This window comes from Idiotropiscis lumnitzeri, chromosome 18, assembly GCF_059441095.1.
Source record: "Idiotropiscis lumnitzeri isolate Australia: NSW breed Sydney's pygmy pipehorse chromosome 18, RoL_Ilum_1.0, whole genome shotgun sequence".
Classification (NCBI taxonomy): Eukaryota; Metazoa; Chordata; class Actinopteri; order Syngnathiformes; family Syngnathidae; genus Idiotropiscis; species Idiotropiscis lumnitzeri.
Genome location: NC_142408.1, coordinates 14,747,201 through 14,770,002, shown reverse-complemented (window position 1 = coordinate 14,770,002; position 22,802 = coordinate 14,747,201). Strand labels below are relative to the sequence as shown.

Below are 22,802 nucleotides of genomic sequence, written 5' to 3'. Positions count from 1 at the left end.
ACCTGCTCCACACTTCACTCTCCCACCTGGAGAAGGCGGGGAGCACTGTGAGGATCATGTTCTTTGATTTCTCCAGTGCTTTCAACACCATCCAGCCCACCCTAAAGGAAACAAGCTGGAGCAGGCGGGAGTGGCCCACCACCCCATCACACGGATCTACGACTACCTCACAAACCGGCTACAGTACGTGAGAACACGGGACTGTGTGTCTGACGTGCTCCTCTGCAGCACGGGAGCGCCGCAGGGAACTGTTCTGGCTCCCTTCCTGTTCACCCTCTACACCTCGGACTACAAATACAATTCCTCTACCTGTCACCTGCAGAGGTTCTCTGATGACTCTGCGATTGACAGAGACGATCGTGGGTACCGAGGGGTTACTCAGGATTTTGTGGACTGGTGTCAGCAGAACCGCCTCCAAATCAACGCTGGGAAATCCAAAGAGCTGGTGGTGGATTTCTGCAAGCGTTGGCATTCACCACCTACACCAGTGAATATTCAGGGAACAGACATTGAGAGGGTCTCAACTTACAAGTACCTGGGTTTTCATCTGAACAATAAACTGGACTGGAGCGACAACACAGACGCTCTCTATAGGAAGGGTCAGAGCAGACTCTTCCTACTCAGGAGGCTGAGGTCCTTTGGCGTTCAGGGGACACACCTCAGGAACTTCTATGACTCAGTGGTTTCACCGGTCATTTTCTATATCTCGGGCCGGGACAAAAAAAGATTGGACAAATTAGTGAGGAGGGTCAGCTCTGTCCTGGGCTGCTCCCTGGACTCTGTGAACTCAGTGGGGGGCAGGAGGATGACGGCAAAACTGTCATCAATGCTGGACAAATGACACTCTACCCAATGACACTCTAAGAACACTCCACAGCGACTTCAGTGATAGACTGTTACACCCTCGCTGTACGAAAGAGAGATTTCGCCGCTCCTTTCTGCCGGCTGCTGTCAGACTTTTTAACAAGAATTAGAATTAGAAATCCCTTTATTGTCATTGTACTCAAGTGTGCAACGAGATTAGAGAGCTCCCCTCTCCAGTGCAATACAACAATAATACAGACAAATATATAAATTAGATAAATAAATTTAAATTTAGTACTGAATAGTGTATGTAAAAACACATCACAATGCTGTTCTGCAAGGTAAGGGTGTTCTCGTTTGTGTGTGAGAGTTCAGAATGGAGATGGCTCTCGGAAAGAAACTGTTTCTCAGTCTATTGGTCCTCGATTTGATGCATCTGTAGCGCCTGCCAGAGGGCATCAGGTCGAACAGGTGTGAGTTTGGGTGGGTATTGTCTTTGACGATGTTGAGAGCCCTTCTGAGGCACCGGGCGGTGTAGATGTCCGACAGTGAGGGGAGAGGGCAGCCAATAATCCTTTGCGCTGTTTTGACTGTCTTCTGGAGCCTCACTCTGTCCGCCTCAGTGCAGCCGCTGTACCAGGTGGAGACACAGTACGTCAGCAGGCTCTCGATGGACGAGTGGTAGAAGGCTAGCAGCAGCTTCCTGTCCAGGTTGAATTTCCTGAGGACTCTCAGAAAGTGCAGACGCTGGCGGACCTTCTTTACCACTGCTGTGGTGTTGTGAGTCCAAGAAAGGTCGTCGGAGATTTGTACTCCCAGGAACTTGAACGTGTGGACCCTCTCCACACACACGCCTTCGATGCAGAGGGGGGGCGGCACCGTCTTGTTCCTCCTGAAGTCGACGACAATCTCCTTTGTTTTTGCAGTGTTAAGGTGCAGTCTGTTGTCCTTGCACCAAGCTGTCAGTCTCTTTACCTCCTCTCTGTAGGCTATCTCGTCACCTTCCGAGATCAGACCGACCACTGTCGTGTCGTCAGCAAACTTGACGATGGTGTTGTTGCCGTGGGCCGGGCTGCAGTCGTAGGTGTAGAGGGCGTACAGGAGAGGGCTCAGCACGCATCCTTGAGGGGAACCGGTGCTCAGCATGCGGGTGGAGGACGTGTAGGGGCCTAGCAACACAGTCTGGGGTCTGTTGGTCAGAAAGTCCTTAATCCAGATGCGTGTGAGGGCAGGGAGGCCGAGAATGTCCAGTTTGGCGACGAGGATGTCTGGGATGATCGTGTTGAATGCCGAGCTGTAGTCCACAAAGAGCATCCTTGCATAGCTCTGCTGTCGTTCCAGGTGGCCCAGCACAACATGCAGAGCAGTGTCGATGGCGTCCTCAGTGGATCTGTTAGCCCGGTATGCAAACTGGTAGGGGTCCAGAGTGGGAGGAAGGCAGTCCCTGATGTGCTGGAGAACCAGCCTCTCGAAGCACTTCATGATGACTGGTGTGAGAGCAACAGGACGGTAGTCATTCAGGTGGACGGCTGGTGACTTTTTGGGGACAGGAATAATGGTGGAAGTTTTCAAGCAGGAGGGGATGACTGCTTGAGCCAGGGAGCGGTTGAAGATCCTGCAGAAAACATGTGCCAGTTGGTGGGCACATGCTCTGAGGACCTTGCCTGGTATTCCGTCGGGTCCAGTAGCTTTTCTGGGGTTAACCGCCAGGAGCGCGCGCCTCACATCGTGTTCCTCGACGATGAGTGGGGGGGAGTTGGAGCATGAAGTGCGGGGGTGTGACGGTTGGGGCGAGTCGAAGCGAGCGAAGAAGCAGTTAAGCTCCTCTGCCAGCGATGCACTCGGGTCTACAGAGGTCGTGCTGCCGCCACGGAAATTGGTGATGCTCCGTAGACCCTGCCACACCTCCCGTGGTCTGTTACTGGCAAGGTGGGCCTCCAGCCTCCCCTTGTAGGTTGCCTTGGCTAGCTTGATGCCTTTGCTCAGGTCAGCACGGGCCACCCTGTACCGGGCTTTGTCGCCTGACCTGAAGGCAGCGTCCCGGGCCTTGAGGAGAGCGCGAACCCTGCTGGACATCCAGGGCTTCGCATTTGGGAAGGTCCGTATAGTCCTGTGTAGGGACACAGTATCCATGCAGAACTTGATGTAGTCCAGTAGACATCAAGGTCCTGATGATCAAAGAGGTCCCAGTTTGTGTCATGAAAGCAGTCCTGTAATTCACTCATGGCGTCGTCACGCCAGGTTTTCACAGTCTTTGTGGTGGGCCTGAATCTGCGTCTGAGAGGGGTGTACGCAGGTGCGAGCTGCAAGGACAGGTGGTCTGACTGGCCGAGAGGGGCGAGTGGGAGGGCCCTGTATGCGTGCTTGATGTTCGAGTACACATGGTCGAGAGTGTTGTCTCCCCTCGTTGGGCACTTGACATGCTGGTGAAACTCTGGGAGTACAGTCTTTAAATTGGCCTTATTAAAGTCTCCCGCTACTACGTGAACGCCATCAGGGTGGGCCCGCTGATGTTTATTGATGATGCACGCGAGTAGCGAGAGCGCCGTGCTAGTGCTAGCGTCGGGAGGGATGTAAACAGCTGTGACAATCACGACCGTTAGCTCCCTCGGGAGAAAATAAGGCCGGCATTTAACGGACATGAACTCGATGTCGGGGGAAGAGTGCTTCTCGACGATCGTGCTATCGCCGCACCAGTTCTCATGCACGTAAACACAGAGCCCCCCGCCCCTCCTCTTACCGGTGTCCCTCGTCCGATCCGCGCGATGTAGCGAGCGCCCGGCCAGCTGGATGCTAGCGTCGGGGACGTCTGCGTGCAGCCAGGATTCCGTGACGACGATCACACTGCTATCTCTCACATAGCGGTTTCCCAGGATTTGTAATCCCAGATCGTCGATTTTGTGGACCACGGATCTGGCGTTGGTGAGGTACAGACTCGGCAGTGGTTGCCTGTGGGGCTGCCGCCGCAGCCGTTGCAAGACACCGGACCTGCAGCCCCGCTTCTGCTTCCTCTCTCTGCGCCGCCTCCCGGTCCCGATGACAAGCCACGGTGAGCCGGGCAGCCTCGCCAGTTCGTCCGGAATTTTGCGATCATAGCAAAATTCCTCTGTGATGGTTAATTCGCATCGATATCCAATGTCCACGATGTCCTGGCGGGTATATCGATATTGTGCCTCAGTTGGTGCCAATATGAGCAAGCAAACACTAATAAAAAGTAATAAGGAGCACTGGGAGGGAGAGCTGTTAGCCGCTGCGTCAGGCCTACAAACGGGCGGGCATTAGTGCAATTGTGCAGTCCTAGGATGCAATACACACTACTATTGTGCTTTATCCAATGCTGTACTTAAATATTGACCAATGCTGTATTTTGTTTACCATTACAGTATTCTTATCATTACAGTACTTTTATCATTGCAGTATTTTCTATCATTGCAGTCCTTTTACTATTACAGTACTTTTATCATTGCAGTATTTTCTATAATTGCAGTATTTTTTTATCATTGCAGTACTTTTACCATTACAGTACTTTTATCATTGCAGTATTTTCTATCACTGCAGTACTTCTACTATTACAGTACTTTTATCATTGCAGTATTTTCTATTACTGCAGTGTTTTTTATCATTGCAGTACTTTTACCATTACAGTACTTTTATCATTGCAGTATTTTCTATCATTGCAGTACTTTTACAATTACAGTACTTTTATCATTGCAGTATTTTTATCATTGCAGTATTTTCTATCATTGCAGTATTTTTTTTATCATTGCAGTACTTTTACCATTACAGTACTTTTATCATTGCAGTATTTTTCCATTATTTCTCTACTCTTACGATTACAGTACTAATATCATTGCAGTATTTTTATCATTGCAGTATTTTCTATCATTCAGTATTTTTTTTTATCATTGCAACGTTTTTATTTATTTCCCCTCTGTACCATGGACAGACATTAGGAGTGTTTCCCTACACTTGTATTTGTTGTGGGATGTAAGTGTGTATATACATGGGGATCTGTGTATATACGTATATACTGTGTATATTTGCATGCTTTTATGAATGTCTGCTGCTCATGTTATACATTAACGGCTACATTACGCCGCCGCCTCTGTCTGATCTATATCTTTGCTGCTGTAACACTGCAAATTTCCCCATTGTGGAACTATTAAAGGACATCTTTGATCTTTATCTTTAACACAAGACGTGCATCTCTCATGCCATTCATATGCCCAAAAGAAATAAAAATAACACAAAAAGATTACAGGGAGCCAGTCAGCCTCAGACACACCCTCACATGGGCTGTTTAGAGATATGCGAGTGGTGTGCTTTGGGCAGTGTTTTTTTTTTTTTTTCCACAGTCTGTTCTCTAAACCTGTGATGTTTCTTGCTTGCAATAACATGAATGATAAGACAAACTACAACATCGTGGACAGCTCCCCTTTTGTCCAGCTTTCTCCTGCACCATCACCAAAAAACGTATTAACATCATGTATTTGTCACAGTCAATTCAAAAGTATAGTTGTCTCAGACTTTGGCAAGCAGGGTGTGCTAACATGTAGTGATGGTGAGATGATGCTTCCTGAAGCATTGAGGCTTTCCATGCAATTGGTTTGACTCATGTGTCGAAGCCTCAAAGGTGGTTTAAGCCCCTCTGGCACTACCAAGTGGACATAAAGTATATTGACATGCAAGGAAAATATTTTCTTGTGCAAAGTTTTTATTAGGATTGTACTCATGACATGAATTTGACATTAAGAGGGTAGAGGAAAATGCAGTAATTGAGTTTTTATTGTGTAAAACAAAAATTACTCACAAAAAGTTTTATCTCGTTCATTTTTATTAAAAAAAATGTTTGCTTGCAACTATGGCTCAGTCTGTTTCTTTTTTTTTTTTTCATATCCATCCAGACATACCTGTTTGGTAGGGAGAATATCGGTAGGGTTAAAGCAGCAAAAAGTTTACTGAACGCCCTGTCCTCTACAATAGAGAAGGGTAGGGAATCCTGGATGACCATGTCAGCCAACGCATGCATCACTCCATGTAATAATTACAAAATTAAATATTGAATCAAACTTGTGTTGGAAAAACATTTCATTCTAGCATCTGTGAGAATCGAACCTGCAAATCGGTGGACGCCAAACAAAGGTCCATACCCCTGTACCACCACTAGCTTTCGTTGCTCGAGTCTAACGTTTTGATTCTTTGTTGGAATTTGACAGTATGTAATTTAAGCCGGGTGTCCGCACCATACATTTAAGTATTTGTATATCTGACTATGCTAACGTTTGCTGTTGGAGACAGTCACAGGGTTTTATTTAGAAAATGAAACAGTTATTAATTCGGACATCACATTTCCAGCCACACTTCGCCATTACCTGCACACTAGCAACCCTTTATACAAAAAGAAATCCCAAAAAACTACTGCATATACTGCATATTTCATTTTTAAATAGTCCAATTTTTTTTTTGCTTGGCGGGGCATGGTCTTGCTCTTCAGGTCCAATTTTCCCACAATAGTCCTGTATTAAATAAACGAAAATGCATGCATGGAAAAAAAAAGGCTGAAAAAAAATAGCCAAAATTTGTCAGATATCCTTGTATTGTTGGCAACATGCAGATTTATGCACTTGTGTACATTAGTCCATGATCTTTTAATTGAGTTTTATCCTGTTAATATGGAGAATTATTCATATCTTGTTGGTTAATGTAGTAATTGATCATTTTAGTCCTCCAGTTATATGATAGTTGCATTTGAGAACAGCATTATTTTGTTTATAGCAGGGACTTTGGCTGACCTATCAAAAAAAGATGATGGACAATGTATATTTATCCAATTGGATATTGGAGGACACAGCCTAGTAATTTGTATGTAACTATTGAGCCTTCCCAAATTCGCCACGGGTTATGTGTTCTACGGAGGCTGCATGAGGATTACCCTTCGAAGGGTTCTAAGGACCCAGCCTGAGAATTGGACTTTGGAGGATACAGCCGGTGAATTTGGAAACGTCTAATGTCATGGAGCTGGACTATAAGACAGATGAGCAGCTGAGCGGTCGAGGTGGTCGGAAGTTTGGACAGGGCCAAGAAATGGGCCACTTTAGAGAATCGGTCCTTCACCATGAGAATGACTGACTTGCCTTTGGAAACAGGTAATCCAGTGAAAAGTGAAGCCAGTGCTCTTTTCTACTTATTTTTGCCTGGTCATCCTTTTTGTTTACGTACACTTCGGCCCAACATTGATACACCCACCAGGACATTGTGGACATTGGTTATCGCTAAAAAACAAACCGTTTCAAGAGAATTCTGCTATGATCACAAAATCCCTGACGAACTAGTGAATCAGCCCAGCTCACCATGGATTGTTATCGGGACAGGGAGGCGACGCAGACGATGGAGAGAGATGAAGCAGAAGCGAGGCTGCAGATCCGGCCTCCTGCTAATGCGACGTAAGCAGCCACACAAGCAACCTCTTTCAAGCCTGTACTGCTGGCAAGGTGTGACTTGAACCTTCTCTTGTGGTTCGCTTTGGTTTGCTTAGTGCCTTTTTTAAGGTCAGCATGAGCCACACAGTACAGAGCTCTGTCGCCTGATCTGAAGGTGGTGTCACAAGCACCAAGGAGGGAGCGGACCTGTCTGGACATTCAGGGTTTTGTATTGACGGATGGTCTTGTTCAAGGGAACAGTTTCCATTCAGAACTTGATGTAGTCCAGTACAGACCATGTGTAGGCTTCAAGGTTCTGATGATCAAAGAGGTCCCAGTCTGCATGTTGGAAGCATTCCTGTAGTTCACCCAGGGTGGTTTCAGGCCAGGTTGTAACTGATTTTATGGTGGGCCTGAATCTGCGTCTGATGGGGGTGTACCCTTGGGCGAGCAGCAAAGAGAGTTTGACCGGCCGAGGTGGTGCAGGGGTATGGCTCTGTACCCGTGCTTGATGTTTGAATACATGACAGCCTTTAAATTGTTCTTCTTAAAGTCTCCCGCCATCATGAACGCCATCAAGTTGGGCCCGTTGTTGTTTGTTAATGATGCTCACGAGTAAAGAGAGCGCCGCGTTAGCGTTAGCATCGGGCGGGGGGTGGGGTGTATACACCATTGACGATCACTATTAGCTCCCTCTTGAAAACTTCCACCATCATTCCTGTCCCTAAAAAGTCACCCACATCCTACCTCAACTACTACCGTCCTATTACCCTCACACCAGTAATTATGAAGTGCTTTGAAAGACTGGTTCTCCATCACATCAAAGACTGCCTTCCTCCCACACTGGACCACTACCAAATGCATACCGGGCAAACAGATCCACTGAGGACGCCATCGACACTGCTCTGCATGTTGTGCTGGAACAACAGTAGCGCGATGGCAGGATGCTCGTTGAGGTGTACAGCTCAGCATTCAATACAATCATCCTGGACATCCCTCATCTCCAAACTGGAAATTATTGCCCTCTAATCAATCAACCAACCAACCAACCAACCAACCTACCTACCTACCGTACCGACTGAAATTCCAGATAAACCGTCTAGAAAGGTTAGCGAACCCAAGAAATCTTTGCAACTGCTTTCTTGTAGTGGGTGTAAGCCACTCTACTACAGACTGAGTCTTGGCAGGATCAGCTTTGAGCTGCCCCTTCGCAACAATGAAACACAAAAATTGGACAGAACCAGAGTGAAACTCGCATTTTTCAGTCTTGACATAACGTCAGTTCTCCTTTAACAGCTGCAGAATCTTCCCGACATGCTGATGATGTTCATGAATGTCCTTGGAAAAAAAATAGAATGTCGTCAAAATACACAAAGCAAAAGACGTTGAGTATATCGCAAAGTACATTTATGAAGCGCTGAAAAACGACCGGAGCATTAGTCAATCCAAACAGCATTACCAAGTATTTAAAATGGGAATGCTCGGGTCGTGCATTGCTTACTTCCAGTGCTTAAGCTGTAGCTTGACCAGTCAGAAGACTCATGATAAGAGCCACTTTAGCACTGTCTGTTACATAGGTAGAAGTCTGCTGGTCAAATATTAGAGAGCACTGGTGGATGAATTGCCTGCAAAGACCAGGATTTCCAGCATACCGTGCTGGATGGAGCTAATTTGGTCCCCGATAAACATTGATATCATGGGGAGCAAAATCCGGCAGTACAGGGATCTAAATGGGGTGATCCTTGGGAGCCTAACTGCTCAATGGTTAAACCTAGTTCCTTGAACTGGCTGCACCACGAAGTCAACTGTCAACACTGTCTCCTGCAGACCCACCATTTGTCCCAAACTGGCCAAAGCATTCCTAAATGTATCAGAGTCTGTGGGACGCTGGGCTAAAGCAAAGGGCTTCCAATTTACATTGGGGCCATTTATAGACAGATGAATCAGTTTCAGAAAGCTTATCTCTGAACAGACTTTATCGATCTTTTCTTTAATTTGTTCCACATTGTGGTGACCCATGAAAAATTACATAATGTATCTCGAGTGCATTTGGTCATTGTTCCAGAATGGTAAGTGCATATCAGTCGGGGACTTTTTCACTTTTTTAAGGCTTTCATCAAACATTAGAACTCAACCAGTTTGTGTTTTTTTTCCTCTTGAGAGGGATTTCAAAACTCTTCCACTCTGGATTTACCCATGGTGAGAGGCGCAGAGCAGGTGTGGGCATACTTACTGCCCCCCAGCTTGGCGCATATACATTCGGGTTCACCCCGGTGGACGAGAGGGTAGCCTCCCTCCGCCTTCGGGTGGGGGGGACGGGTCCTGGCTGTTGCTTGTGCTTATGCACCAAACAACAGTTCAGAGTAGCCAAGCTTTTTGAGTCCTTGGAGGCTGTGATGGATACCGCTCCCACAGGGACTCCCCGTTCTGCTCGGTGACTTCAATGTTCACGTGGGCAATGACAGTGAGACCTTGAAGGGTGTGATTGGGAGGACGACCCCCCTGGTCTGAACCCGAGTGGTGTTCTGTCACTGGACTTCTGTGCTTGTCATGGATTGTCCATAACGAACACCACGTTCAAACATAAAGGGGTCCATATGTGCACATGGCACCAGGACATTTGTCGTTGTATCATCGGATTTGGGGCCACACACTTTGGACACTCAGGTCAAGAGAAGAGTAGAGCTGTAAACTGATCACCACTCGATGGAGCAGCTGACAGGTACCGGCAGGCGATGTCAGGGTCTGTGTTTGTTGTTTTTGATTTAGTATTTAGTTTAATGTTTTTCATCGTTTAGTGTGTGTCTTATGCTCTATCTGATTGTGTTCACCTGTGCTTGTCGTCTCGCTCCCTAGTGTGAACCAATCAGCTTCCTCCAACCCTTTGTGTCTTGTCAAGGTGGTCCTCGTTGTCTTATTACTTTGTATTTAGTTCCCTGGTTGCTTTCAGTTCAGGTCCATTGTTGCTGTCAGTGTCAGATGTTCATGTCCATGTCTTCATACCTGTTTCGCAGTCAAGTTTAGTTAAGTCAAGTCGTTGTGTTTTGTTCGTCACTGTTGCTTGCACTTTTTGATATTTTAGTTTTTCCAAGTTCCTTGTTTGCCTTTTTTGTTTTTGCTAATTAAATACCCTTTAAGTTTCCCCTGCCTCGCTTCTCTGCATTTTTGGGTCCTCCTCTTTTTCAACCTCCACGTCACCACGTATCCTGACAGGCCAATCAGAATGCAGCGTTGGCGGTTTCAGAAGCAAAAACTCTGTATGGTTGGTGTTCGGTGAGGCCATGGAAAACAACTTCTGAACAGCTTTGAGGAAATTCTGTTCCACCATCTGGCATCTCAGGAGATGGAAGCAGTACACCATTAACACTGTTTATAGTGGAGATGGTGTGCTGCTGACTTTGACTCAGGACGTTGTGAGTAGGTGCAGAGAATATTTCGCAGACCTCCTCAATTCCACCAACACACCTTCCATTGAGGAAGCAGACCCAGAAGGCTCTGAGGTGGACTCACCTATCTCTGGGGTTGAAGTAACTGAGGTGTTTAGCCAGCTCCTCAGTGGCAAAGATCCGCCCGGAGTTCCTAAAGGCACTGGATGTTGTAGGGCTAGCATGGTGGACACGCCTTAACAGCAATGCATGGACATCAGAGACAGTGCCTCTGGATTGGCCCCACCGGGGTGGTGGTCCCCCTTTTTAAGAAGGGGGATCGGCAGGTGTGTTCATATTCCAGGAATCACACGCCTCAGCTTCCCTGATAAGGTCGATTCAGGGGTGCTGGAGGGGAGGGTCCAACGAAAGGTGGAATCTCAGATTCAGGAGGAGCAGTGTGGTTTTCATCCCGGCCGCGTGACAATGGACCAGCTCTACACTCTTGCCAGGGTCCACAAGGGGGCATGGGAGTTCGCCCAACCAGTCGACATGTGTTTGGTGGACTCTGAGAATGCGTTCGACCGTGTCCCTCTGGGAGTTCTGTGGGATTTGCTTCGGGAGAACGGGTACCAAGCCCACTAATACGGAATGTTTGGTCCCTGTACCACCGATGTCAGAGTTTGGTCCGCATTGATGGCAGTAAGTTGGATTTGTTTCCAGTGAGGGTTGGACTCAGCCAAAGGCTGCACTTTGTCACAGAATTTGACAGAATTTCTTGGCACAGCCGAGGTAATGAGGGGATCCTGTTTGATGGCCTCAGTATTGCATCTCCGCTTTTTGCAAATGATGTGGTACTGTTGGCTTCTTCAAGCCATGATCTCCATCTCTCACTGGAGCAGTTTCCAGCCGAGTGTGAAGCTGTTGGGATGAAGATCAGCTTCTCCAAATCTAAGACAATGGTCCTCAGTCGGAAAAGGGTGGAGTTCCCTTTCCAGGTCAGGGATGAGATCCTGTCCTAAGTGGAGGAGTTAAAGTATCTTGGGGTAAAATGGAGCATGAGATCGATAGACGGATCGATGCAGTGTCTGCTGTGATACAAACCCTGTATTGGTCTGTCATGGTGAAGAAGGAGCTGAGCCCAAAGGTGAAGCTCTCGATTTACTAGTCGATCCACGTTCCTACCCTCACCTATTAATTCTTATCGTAAATATGATCACGATTTCTGGTTGTTCGGTCAGCAGAGAATGCCTTGACCGGCCACCACTGGACTGGCACTCTAAGAGGGACGACATGAGTCCTACTCTGGCATCCATTCAGTTCTTTTTAAGATTCTAGTATTTTTCTTAAAATCTTTAAATGGTCTGTCCTCACCTTACCTCTCTGAGCGCCTCCACCCTTATGCACCCTCCCTGTGCCTCAGATCTGCGCACCAGATGCTATCAGAGGTACAGCGGACTAAGCGAAGGCTCAGATGGGAACAAGCCTTGCCCGCTGCTGGTCCATCTTTTGGAATGGCCTCCTGCTAAATGTTTGGCAGGCTTCTGTTGAATTTGTGGCGTGAGACGTTCTTTATTGAAGTGCGCAACAGCCAGCAACATAACAGCAGCGCAGAGAAACCGGAAGTAAACAGAGTCTTCTTCGCGATACACAAAGTCACAGCATTAAGCAACAGCACCACCCATTGACAAATTACCGTACTACAACACTCCCACTTAATTTTACAATGGTATCTCAAGGTTTTAAACAATTTTACAGAGCTGTGCTCCCTTTTTCAAAAAATGTCAAGACAAGCAAACCAAAAGCACATTTCTCTTTTACAGTGAACTTCAGGAACTCTTTTTCACATTTCTTCAGGAACTCTTTTTTCACGTTTCACACATTTTAACCAATTCAACTGTCAGACACCAACATATATTTAGACTGGAAATAGTCCAATTTCCCTTCTAAGATTTTCAAATCTTTGTTTCGTAAGTGGCTTGGTCAATATATCCGCTTTCATGTCATTTGTTGGACAATATTTTATCTCAATTTGTCCATTCTGTACACATTCACGGATGTAGTGGTATCGAATGTCAATGTGTTTAGTTCTAGAGTGGTCCACAGGATTCTTTGCAATTGCGATTGCTCCTTGGTTGTCCTCCAAAATTCTTATGGACACATCCTTCATCCCAAGATCACTCAGTAATCGTCTCAACCAAACACCTTCTTGTGCAGCTTGACTCAGTGCGACATATTCAGCTTCAGCTGTTGAAAGTGCAACTGTCGCCTGTTTCTTGCTAAGCCAGCTCACGGCTCCTCCACTTCCTAGGAATATATTGCCTGTTGTTGAGCGGCGGTCATCTTGATCACCAGCCCAATCAGCATCAGAGAATCCAATCAAAGTATCTTTGTTTGACTGCTCATACTTGAGAGAAAGGTTTGCTGTCCCTTTCAAGTATCGGAATATCCTCTTCACAGCAGTCAGATGTGCAGCGTCTGGATTTGCATTGAACTTTGACACAGTGCTCACTGCATGAGCTATGTCTGGTCGTGTGGCCATTGCAGCATACTGCAAACTTCCTACCATTGATTGATAGATTTGTTGATTTACTGGCTTACTGACACCATCGCTTTTCCTTAATTTGACATTGGCATCAGCAGGAGTTGCCGCAGGGTTTGCATTTTCCATTCCATATCTCTTGAGTATAGCCTCGATATAATGCTTCTGACTAAGATAATCACAGTTCTTATCTTTGTCTTGGACCACAGAGATGCCCAGTATGTAAGACAACTCACCCATGTCTTTCATCTTGTAGCGCTCACCGAGGGTCGTTTTCAGCAGGTTCATGTTCTCCTTTTTATCAGAATGAGATCATCCACATACACAGCAAGTATCTCAAGCTCTTCTCTTGATCTAACAAACACACATGAATCAGCTGTACTCTGTTTAAATCCTATTTCCGTCATGAACTCGGTGAAGGCTTTGCTCCAGCAGCGAGGTGACTGCTTCAGTCCATAAATTGATTTTTTCAACTTACATACCAAGTGTTCTTGCCCAGGTTTGACGTATCCCTCTGGTTGCTCCATGTAGATTTCTTCTTCTAAGTGTCCATTGAGGAATGCAGTTACAACGTCCATCTGGTGTACATGTAAATTGTTTTGGATAGCAAAGGACAGTAACGTACGAATTGAGTTGAATCGTACCACTGGTGAAAAGGTTTCATAATAGTCAGTACCAAACAACTGTGAGTAACCTTTGGTGACAAGTCGACACTTGTATCGCTCCAGTTGTCCATCACTACGATACTTGACTTTGAAAACCCATCTTGATCCGACTGCCTTTCTTTCCTTTGGTAAATCCACCAGGTCCCACGTTTCATTTTCCAACAGCGACTCATATTCCAAATCAGCTGCCTCCTGCCATTCCTTTGCATTTGGACTCATCATTGCTTCTTTCATCGTGACTGGTTCCGTCACACAGCATATTTTGGCATGATGATCAACAATAACTGTATCAGCAAACTCATCATATCCATATCTCTTTGGAGCTTTTTTCAGTCGGTCACTTGTTCTAACAGGTTTATCAACAATGACCTCTTGTGTTTCACTCTCATCTTCTTCCATGCTGATTTCAGTCTCTGAGCAGGTTACTTCCTCCTGTGTTTCACTCTCATCTTCTTCCATGCTGATTTCAGTCTCTGAGCAGGTTACTTCCACTTGTTCTTTCCAATCAAAGTTGGATTTGTTGAAGATGACATCACGACGAATCAGAATCCTTTTTCGTTCTTCATCATACATACGGTAGCCCTTTGCATTGTTTGCATATCCCACAAAACGAAGTTTTACAGCCTTTTTGTCCAGTTTGCGTCTATCTTCGTCAGGAATATGTGCATAAGCAATACAGCCAAAAACCCTTATGTGGCTCATGTCAGGTTTTTTCCCATACCATCTCTTGTAGGGTGTTTCTTGCTTCAAGACAGATGTGGGCAGCCTGTTCTGAATCTAAGCTGCCGTGGCTACAGCCTCTGCCCAGTACATCTTTGGTAACTTTGCATGAGATAGCATGCTTCTAGCAGCTTCAACTAGTGTCCTATTTTTTCTTTCTGCAACACCGTTTTGCTGCGGTGAGTGAGGAACAGTCATTTCATGATGGATGCCTTGATCCTTCAAATATTCTTGAAACTCCTTTGATGTGTACTCACCACCATTGTCAGTTCTCAGTCTTGTGATATTTTGCCCACATTCATTCGAGAATGTTTTCTCAAATTCCTTAAATTTGTAAAGAACTTCATTCTTCTGTTTCATGAAGTATATCTTGCAGCATCTCGAGTAGTCGTCTATGAATGTCACAAAATATTTTGCTCCACCAATAGATTCAGTCTGCATGGGACCACAGACATCACTATGAATGAGCTGCATTCTGCGTTTGGACCGTATTCCTCCAATTGACTTGTATGGCCGTTTGGACAGTTTGCCTTCCACACATCCTTCACAGAATGGAATCTCTGTTTCTGCAGAAAAGTCCACGCCTTTTACTCGATCCTTCAGTTCCTTCAGCTTGGTGGTGTGTCCCAGGCGCTGGTGCCACAGACTAGCTGCGAGTGATGCACCATGACAGGCGTGTGAATTTCCTTCGACATCCAGCTGATAAAGTCCATCAGCTCTTTGAGTTCCTATTCCATGGAGGATTCCATTTTTTCCACGAATGTAGCAGTGAAATTTCCTGAACTGTACTGTATTTCCCTTTTTGGTAGCAGCTCCCACTGAGAAAAGATTTCCAGATAGCTTAGGAACATACAGAACATCATACATTGTAATCCGTTTTGAATCCCTGTGTTTGAAAGTCATTTCCAAACCGACATTTCCTACTCCAAGGGCATCAACCACCCTGCCGTCACCTAGTTTTACAGTCTGTGCCTTTAAGAACTGGTGGTATTCTTGAAGTATATCTTTATGACATGTCATGTGCTTTGATGCTCCTGAATCAATCAACCATTCACTTTGTTGTGATTTGTCAGTTGAATGTACTTCTTTTGTGACAAAAGTAACTTCTGTCGCATCTTCTTCATCTTCACACATCATGCTTTTAGCCTTGTGAGTTTTCTGCTTATAGTTGCGTTTCCAGCTTGGACAATCACGCTTGATATGACCTTCTTTGCCCCATTTCCGGTTCCGGCGCCGCGCGAGTGGCTGCCTGTTTACAGCAGCGTGGCTCACTATTGAGCCTTTTTCGTGTGTTTTTTCCCTTTACCCTTTTTTATTTTATTTTTACCTCACCTCAGCAATGGACATCCAACTTGCGGTGGTTTTACTGCTGTTGGGGGCTGTTTTTTGCGCGATTGTGTCCGGAGACGAAACTCGGAGCTACGGATCGATCGTGTACACAAGAGATCAGCTGTTAGCACTCCGTGCTAACCCCGCGTGGGCTCCCGGAGCGAGACCCGATATTCCCCGCGAGCTGAGGAGGAAGAGACGGGGATGTCGTGCGGGGGCTAAACGCCAGGCAAGGAGGAGACGATATCACCCCGTCCTCCCGTCCGTTATTATGGGGAATGTTCGATCCCTCCCCAACAAAATGGACGAGCTTACAGCGCTAACCCGGCACGAGAGGATTGTCCGGGAGGCTAGCTTGCTGGTGTTCACGGAGTCGTGGCTAACAGAGCTAACGCCGGACGCCGTCGTGGAATTGGACGGCTTCCAAATACTACGCGCGGACAGGACACTGGAGAGCGGTGAGAGAAAAGGGGGAGGGCTGGCTGTGTTTGTTAATGATAGATGGTGTAACCCTGGGCATATAACTGTTAAGGATCAACTTTGCAGTCGGGACATTGAGATGATAGCTGTTAGCATGCGTCCGGTCTATTTACCGCGAGAGTTCAGTCATGTGATCGCGGTGGCGGCGTACGTGCCTCCCTCTGCTAACGGTGAGACAGCCTGTGATGTACTGAATGCAGCTGTGAGCAGGCTACAAACACAGCACCCAAATGCCTTGTTCCTTATCTCTGGTGACTTCAATCATGCTTCTCCTTCCTCCTCTCTGCCTTCATTCACACAATATGTAACATGCCAAACCAGAGACAATAAAATATTGGACCTCTTCTATGCCAACACCAAGGAGGCGTACACGTCACTGCCCCTCCCCCCGCTGGGCAAAGCTGACCACAACTTGGTTGCTCTCCTGCCTGTGTACAAACCTCTCGTCCGCAGGCAGCCAGCTGTGACACGCACAGTTCAGCGATGGTCCGGAGAAGCCGAGGAGGCCTTGAAGGACTGTTTCAACACAACTGTGTGGGAGGTATTCAGCGAAGCTCACGGTGAGGACATTAATGGTCTAACAGACACAGTTACAGACTATATTAACACCATTCCCACCAGGACTGTAAGATGTTTCTCCAACAACAAACCCTGGATCACACCGGACATTAAAGCTCTCCTGAAGGAGAAAAAGAGGGCTTTTGTTTCAGGCGACAAGGACGAGCTGAAGAGAGTGCAGCGTCAGCTGAGAAGGAGGATCCGAGAGGGGAAAAAGTCCTACAGGATGCGGATGGAAGAACAACTGCAGCGGAACAATGCCAGGGATGTCTGGAGGGGCCTGAAGACCATCTCAGGCCACGGACAAGCAGGTAAGACCCAGAAGGGGGGGGGCTTCAGTGGGCAAATGAGTTGAACCTATTTTTCAATAGGTTTGATCAAATGTCTGACCCCGCTCAGGCTTCCCTGATGCAGCCCCCACCCACCCCTCCTGCCACTGCGAACAAGACCCTCTCCCCCCCTCTCTCGCCCCTCTCTCTCTCCACAGGCTCCAGTTCCCAGCCTCATCAGACAACCACCACTTCCTCCTGCTCAGCCTTGTTCCTCACAACATCTCAGGTGAAGAACCATCTGAGGAAGATGAAGGCGAGGAAGGCGGCAGGCCCAGATGGGATCAGCTCCCAGCTCCTCAAATCCTGCGCAGACCAGCTGTGTGGAATCGTCCAGCACATGTTCAACCTGAGCTTGAAGCTGGGCAGAGTCCCCCAGCTGTGGAAAACATCCTGCCTGGTTCCGGTTCCAAAGACACCCCATCCGAAGGAGCTCAACAACTTCAGACCAGTGGCGCTGACGTCTCATCTGATGAAGACCCTGGAGAGACTGGTCCTCGTCCATCTGCGCCCCCTGGTCAGCTCCTCAATGGACCCACTCCAGTTTGCATACCAGCCTGGCATCAGTGTGGATGATGCCATCATCTACCTGCTCCACACTTCACTCTTCCACCTGGAGAAGGCGAGGGGCACGGTGAGGATCATGTTCTTTGATTTCTCAAGTGCTTTCAACACCATCCAGCCCGCCTTATTGGGAGACAAGCTGGAGCAGGCGGGAGTGGCCCACCACCTCATCATATGGATTCACAACTACCTCACAAACCGGCCACAGTACGTGAGAACACAGGACTGTGTGTCTGACGTGCTCCTCTGCAGCACGGGAGCGCCGCAGGGAACTGTGCTGGCTCCCTTCCTGTTCACCCTCTACACCTCGGACTACAAATACAATTCCACAACCTGTCACCTGCAGAAGTTCTCTGATGACTCTGCGATTGTCGGCCTCATCACTGACGATGACGATCGGGAGTACAGAGGGGTTACGCAGGGGTTCGTGGACTGGTGTCAGCAGAACCGCCTCCAAATCAACGCTGGAAAATCCAAAGAGCTGGTGGTGGATTTCCGCAAGCGTCGGCACTCTCCACCTGCACCAGTGAATATCCAGGGAACAGACGTTGAGAGGGTCTCAACTTACAAGTACCTGGGTGTTCATCTGAACAATAAACTGGACTGGAGCGACAACACAGACGCTCTCTATAGGAAGGGTCAGAGCAGACTCTTCCTACTCAGGCGGCTGAGGTCCTTTGGCATTCGGGGAACACTCCTCAGGAACTTCTATGACTCGGTGGTTTCATCAGTCATCTTCTATGGAGTGGTCTCCTGGGCAGGAGGCATCTCGGGCCGAGACAAAAAGAGACTGGACAAACTGGTGAGGAGGGCCAGCTCTGTCCTGGGCTGCTCCCTGGACTCTGTGGACTCAGTGGGGGGCAGAAGGATGACGGCAAAACTGTCATCAATGCTGGACAAACCAGCCCACCCACTCAATGACACTCTGAGAACACTTTACAGCTCCTTCAGTGACAGACTTTTACACCCTCGCTGTACCAAAGAGAGATTTCGCCGCTCCTTCCTGCCGACTGCTGTCAGACTTTTTAACAAGAACATTGGGTCAGGCCTACAAACAGGAGGGCATTAGTGCAATTGTGCAGTCCTAGAATGCAATATACACTACTACTGTACTTTCAGCCAAGGGTGTACTTAAACATCGACCAATGATGTATTTTGTTTACCATTACAGTATTCTTATTACAATACTTCTATCACTGTAGTATTTCTACCACTGCAGGATGTTCACTATTACAGTACTTTTATCATTGCAGTACTTTTATAATTACGGTATTTCCTATCATTGCGGTACTTTTACTATTACAATACTTCATCATTGCAGTATTTTTCCATCGTTGCAGTACTTCTACCATTATAGTACTTTTATCATTGCAGTATATTTTATCATTGCAGTACTTTTACCATTACAGTACTTTTATCATTGCAGTATTTTCTATCATTGCAGTACTTTCCTGTCATTTCAGTACTCTCACCATTACAGTACTTTTATCATTGTAATATCTTTATCATTGCAGTATTTTCAATCATTCAGTAGTTTTTATCATTACAGTGTTTCCCCCTCTGTATAATGGACAGGCATTAGGAGTGTTTCCTTACACTTAGATACGTTTATACTGTGTATATTTGCATGCTTTTTATGAATGTCTGCTGCTAATGTTACACATTAACGGCTACATTACGCCGCCGACTCTGTGTGATCTGTATCTTTGCTGCTGTAACACTTCAAATTTCCCCATTGTGGGACTAATAAAGGACATCTTTATCTTTATCTTTATCTTAACACCTCCACTTGCTCCGTCCTTCTGCTCCCACTGCATTGGAGCTATCGTCCACAGTTGCTTGAAATTGTGTGGACATGGCTGATGCACCACCTGTTACAGCACTAGCATTAACTCGTTTTTGCTCCTCATTTATCAATGCTTGCTGAACAAACTGCAGTGTCAGATTGTCAATCTTGGTTTCTAGTGCAGTGACAACTGTGGCATAACTTGGTGGCAAGCTTCCCAAAAGTGTTACAATTTGGTCTTCCTCTTCAATTACAGCTCCTATTGCTGATAGCTGATCAGTAAGCTCCTTCATTTGTTTTAAATGCTGAGTCAAACGTTCTCCTTCCTTCATTTCACATCGGAAATATGTTTTCTTCAAAAACAGTTTATTTGCCAAGGTATCTCTCTCAAAATGGCCTTTCAGCGTAGTCCACGCCTCTTTGGGAGTCTGACAACTTGTTATCAAATACAACTGGGTTGTACTCACATTCAGTACTATCATGGAGAACGCCTTCTCACTCCGTTTAGTGAATTCAGCCTGTTCGTGGGCGTTAGCATCGGCGGCTAGCATGTCTGTCTCTGTTAGCATGCCCCACAGTCCTTTAGCCTTTAGCAAGTGCTCCATCTGAAACTTCCACGTTGCCCAATTCTCCGGTCCGCTCAGCTTGTCAATAAACAGCTTCTCATCCATCGTGAAATCCCACGGTACTGTTTATCTCTTACAAATAATTCGAGTAAGCAGCCTTTTTAGCGCCGTTCTGGGCCCATAACCTGTTGAATTTGTGGCGTGAGACGTTCTTTATTGAAGTGCGCAACAGCCAGCAACATAACAGCAGCGCAGAGAAACCGGAAGTAAACAGAGTCTTCTTCGCGATACACAAAGTCACAGCATTAAGCAACAGCACCACCCATTGACAAATTACCGTACTACAACAGCTTCCTCGCTTCTCATCTTTTTAACTTGTCTTAGAACTAATTTTATTCTTTTGACTTTTGGGTTCCACTGTTGTGCTTTTTACTGTATTCATTATTAATTTGTTTTTTTGTTTGTTGTTTTATGAATGACTTTTACTCCATGTACAGCACTTTGCATATAGCGGTGGTTGTCTCAAAGTGCTTTATATATACAGTTTTCATAAGTAAGAGACATTAACCTTTGTATACGTAATTGAAGTTAGAAAAAAATAATGCATTAAACTGGTGAATCGTGTGTCTTTCCCCTATCTATAGACTGTCTTGGAGCAGAGAGTGAAGACAAAAAGCAGTTTACCATCCTCTCAAGAAGACACTGTGGTGTTTGTGGATAGATACCTTGAGAAGCATGTCACCCCTGGTAGTCTGCAGTCCAACATTAAAACCAACCCACTATATAATATGACAGATGCATTGAACATTGTTAAGGTCATACCGTCCTGGACTATCAAGGATTATACCATGAAAACAAGCCATGGCAACGTAAAAGACTTTTTACAGGTAATTCTGGAGTAGAGGAGGTGTATTGTGGGTGATGATGAAAGTTGACTTATGCTGGCCAGAACCTTTTTGTAGTCCTGTGGGACTCCATGGGCAATCTGTATTGGTCAATGCAGTTTTGGTAGTTGCTAAGACAAAAATTCCGGCACGGGAGAAGTTGAGTGACATGAAGAAGGACTTTTGGATGGCTTTAAGGGAATTATTGTCCACCCTCTGGTATCTCAGGGGGGTTTAGGGTTAGACTGGACTTGAACACTGTATGTAATGGGTATGGGGCACTACAAATTGTGGTTAGGTGGGGATAGTACTTTGAAAACCTCAACAGTTTTATCAACACCTTCCAATTAGCAGGCAGAGTATGGAGACTCTAAGGTCGGCTCTCGTGTCTGTTATCTCAGCTCAGGTAGAGATTGCTGAGGTGGTCAAAAAAGCTTGTCGGTGACGGGACCCCTAGGGAGGATGGGATCCACCTGCATTTCCTTTAGGCTCTGTATATTCTAGGGCTGTCTTGGTTGACACGCCTCTGCAGCACCGTGTGGACGTTGAGGACAGAGATTGGCAGACTTAGGTCCCTTTTTTTAAAAAGTTGGACTGGTGTTCCAACTACAGGGGATCACCCCTTCTGTTTCCTTGGTAAGGTCAATTTGAGGGTTCTGGAGAAGCAGAAGCATCGGGAAGTTGAATTTCATTCAAGGGCAGAGGACAGATGGATAGGGCTCATTGTAGCTACTGATCCTCCACATTGAGAGGAGCCAGATAAGGGGGTCATGCATGTGGTTACCTACTTGATGCCTGCATTGTGAGGAGTTTCAGGCATGTCCTTATGGAAAAAGGCCCCAGAAGGACATGCTAGAGAGAGTATGTTTCCCAACTGGCCTAGAAATGCCTCCAGATTCCCTCAATAGTCAGAGTGGCTGGGGAGAAGGAAGGCTGGGCTTTTCTGCAAGGCCTGCTGCACCATGACCTGATAAGCATAAAATATGAATGGATGGAACTGCCACATACAGTTTGTCACTTTATACTTTCAATATTTGTGGGAGATGTATATTTTAATCCAATTATTTTAGGGGCCCTTCAAAATACATTTAAGACATATGTAAGCAGAACTAGTGTTCTTTTTTAATTTTCTTGCAATCCCCTTATAATGTAAAATTGTATCGAAACAGTCCATATTTGTAGACAGAACCATACTTTCTGGGACAAATGTAATTAATTATCATTATAATCTGTGAATATGCAGATATTATCATTAAGAAATGTGTTGGATGTTTTCTGCGTAGGATGAAGAAAAGAAACCTAAAGAGCTGGACTTTTGGCTTGAAGATCAGTACACACCAGGATTTGATGCTTTATTGAAGAAAAAAGAAGCAGATCGCCGAAGGAAACGACTTTACAGACTACTTTCTGTCATAGGTGTGTGTGTCAGTGTAGTTGTTGTTATTATTGTACCAGTTGTGGTGCTAGAGAAGAAAGTCTGACTGCCTTTTTAAACATTGGACCATAAGGATGCTTTTGTGATACTAAATGGTTTGCACCAATATGCATCTCTGAGTGAAAACATTTGAACAGTTGGAAAATAAAGGATGATTTTGAGTCTTTCCTTGCTGTTCTCTAATCATTTGGGTATGCTTTCCACTGCCTTTCCGTACCACAGAAGGACCTAATCAACAGAGTTCGGACGGTCATCAAAAAAAAAAAAAAGAAAAAATGGAAAAGTCAAGAAAATTGAAAATGCATTTTCCTGGCCCTTCAAAAGTTATAAAAAATGTGATCAAGTTTTAGAGAAGT

General features: G+C 46.1%; 1 protein-coding gene across 1 annotated transcript in view; it reads left to right on the top strand.

Moving 5' to 3' along the window:
- Positions 1 to 22,492, top strand: part of minar2 (membrane integral NOTCH2 associated receptor 2) — a 31,017-nt gene extending 8,525 nt beyond the window's left edge. The window contains exons 3-4 of the mRNA XM_088281464.1: positions 20,772 to 21,014; positions 22,295 to 22,492. Coding sequence (XP_088137590.1) covers positions 20,772 to 21,014; positions 22,295 to 22,492 — 441 coding nt within the window. The remainder of the gene's footprint in view (positions 1 to 20,771; positions 21,015 to 22,294) is intronic.
- The last annotated feature ends 310 nt before the right edge of the window (positions 22,493 to 22,802 follow it).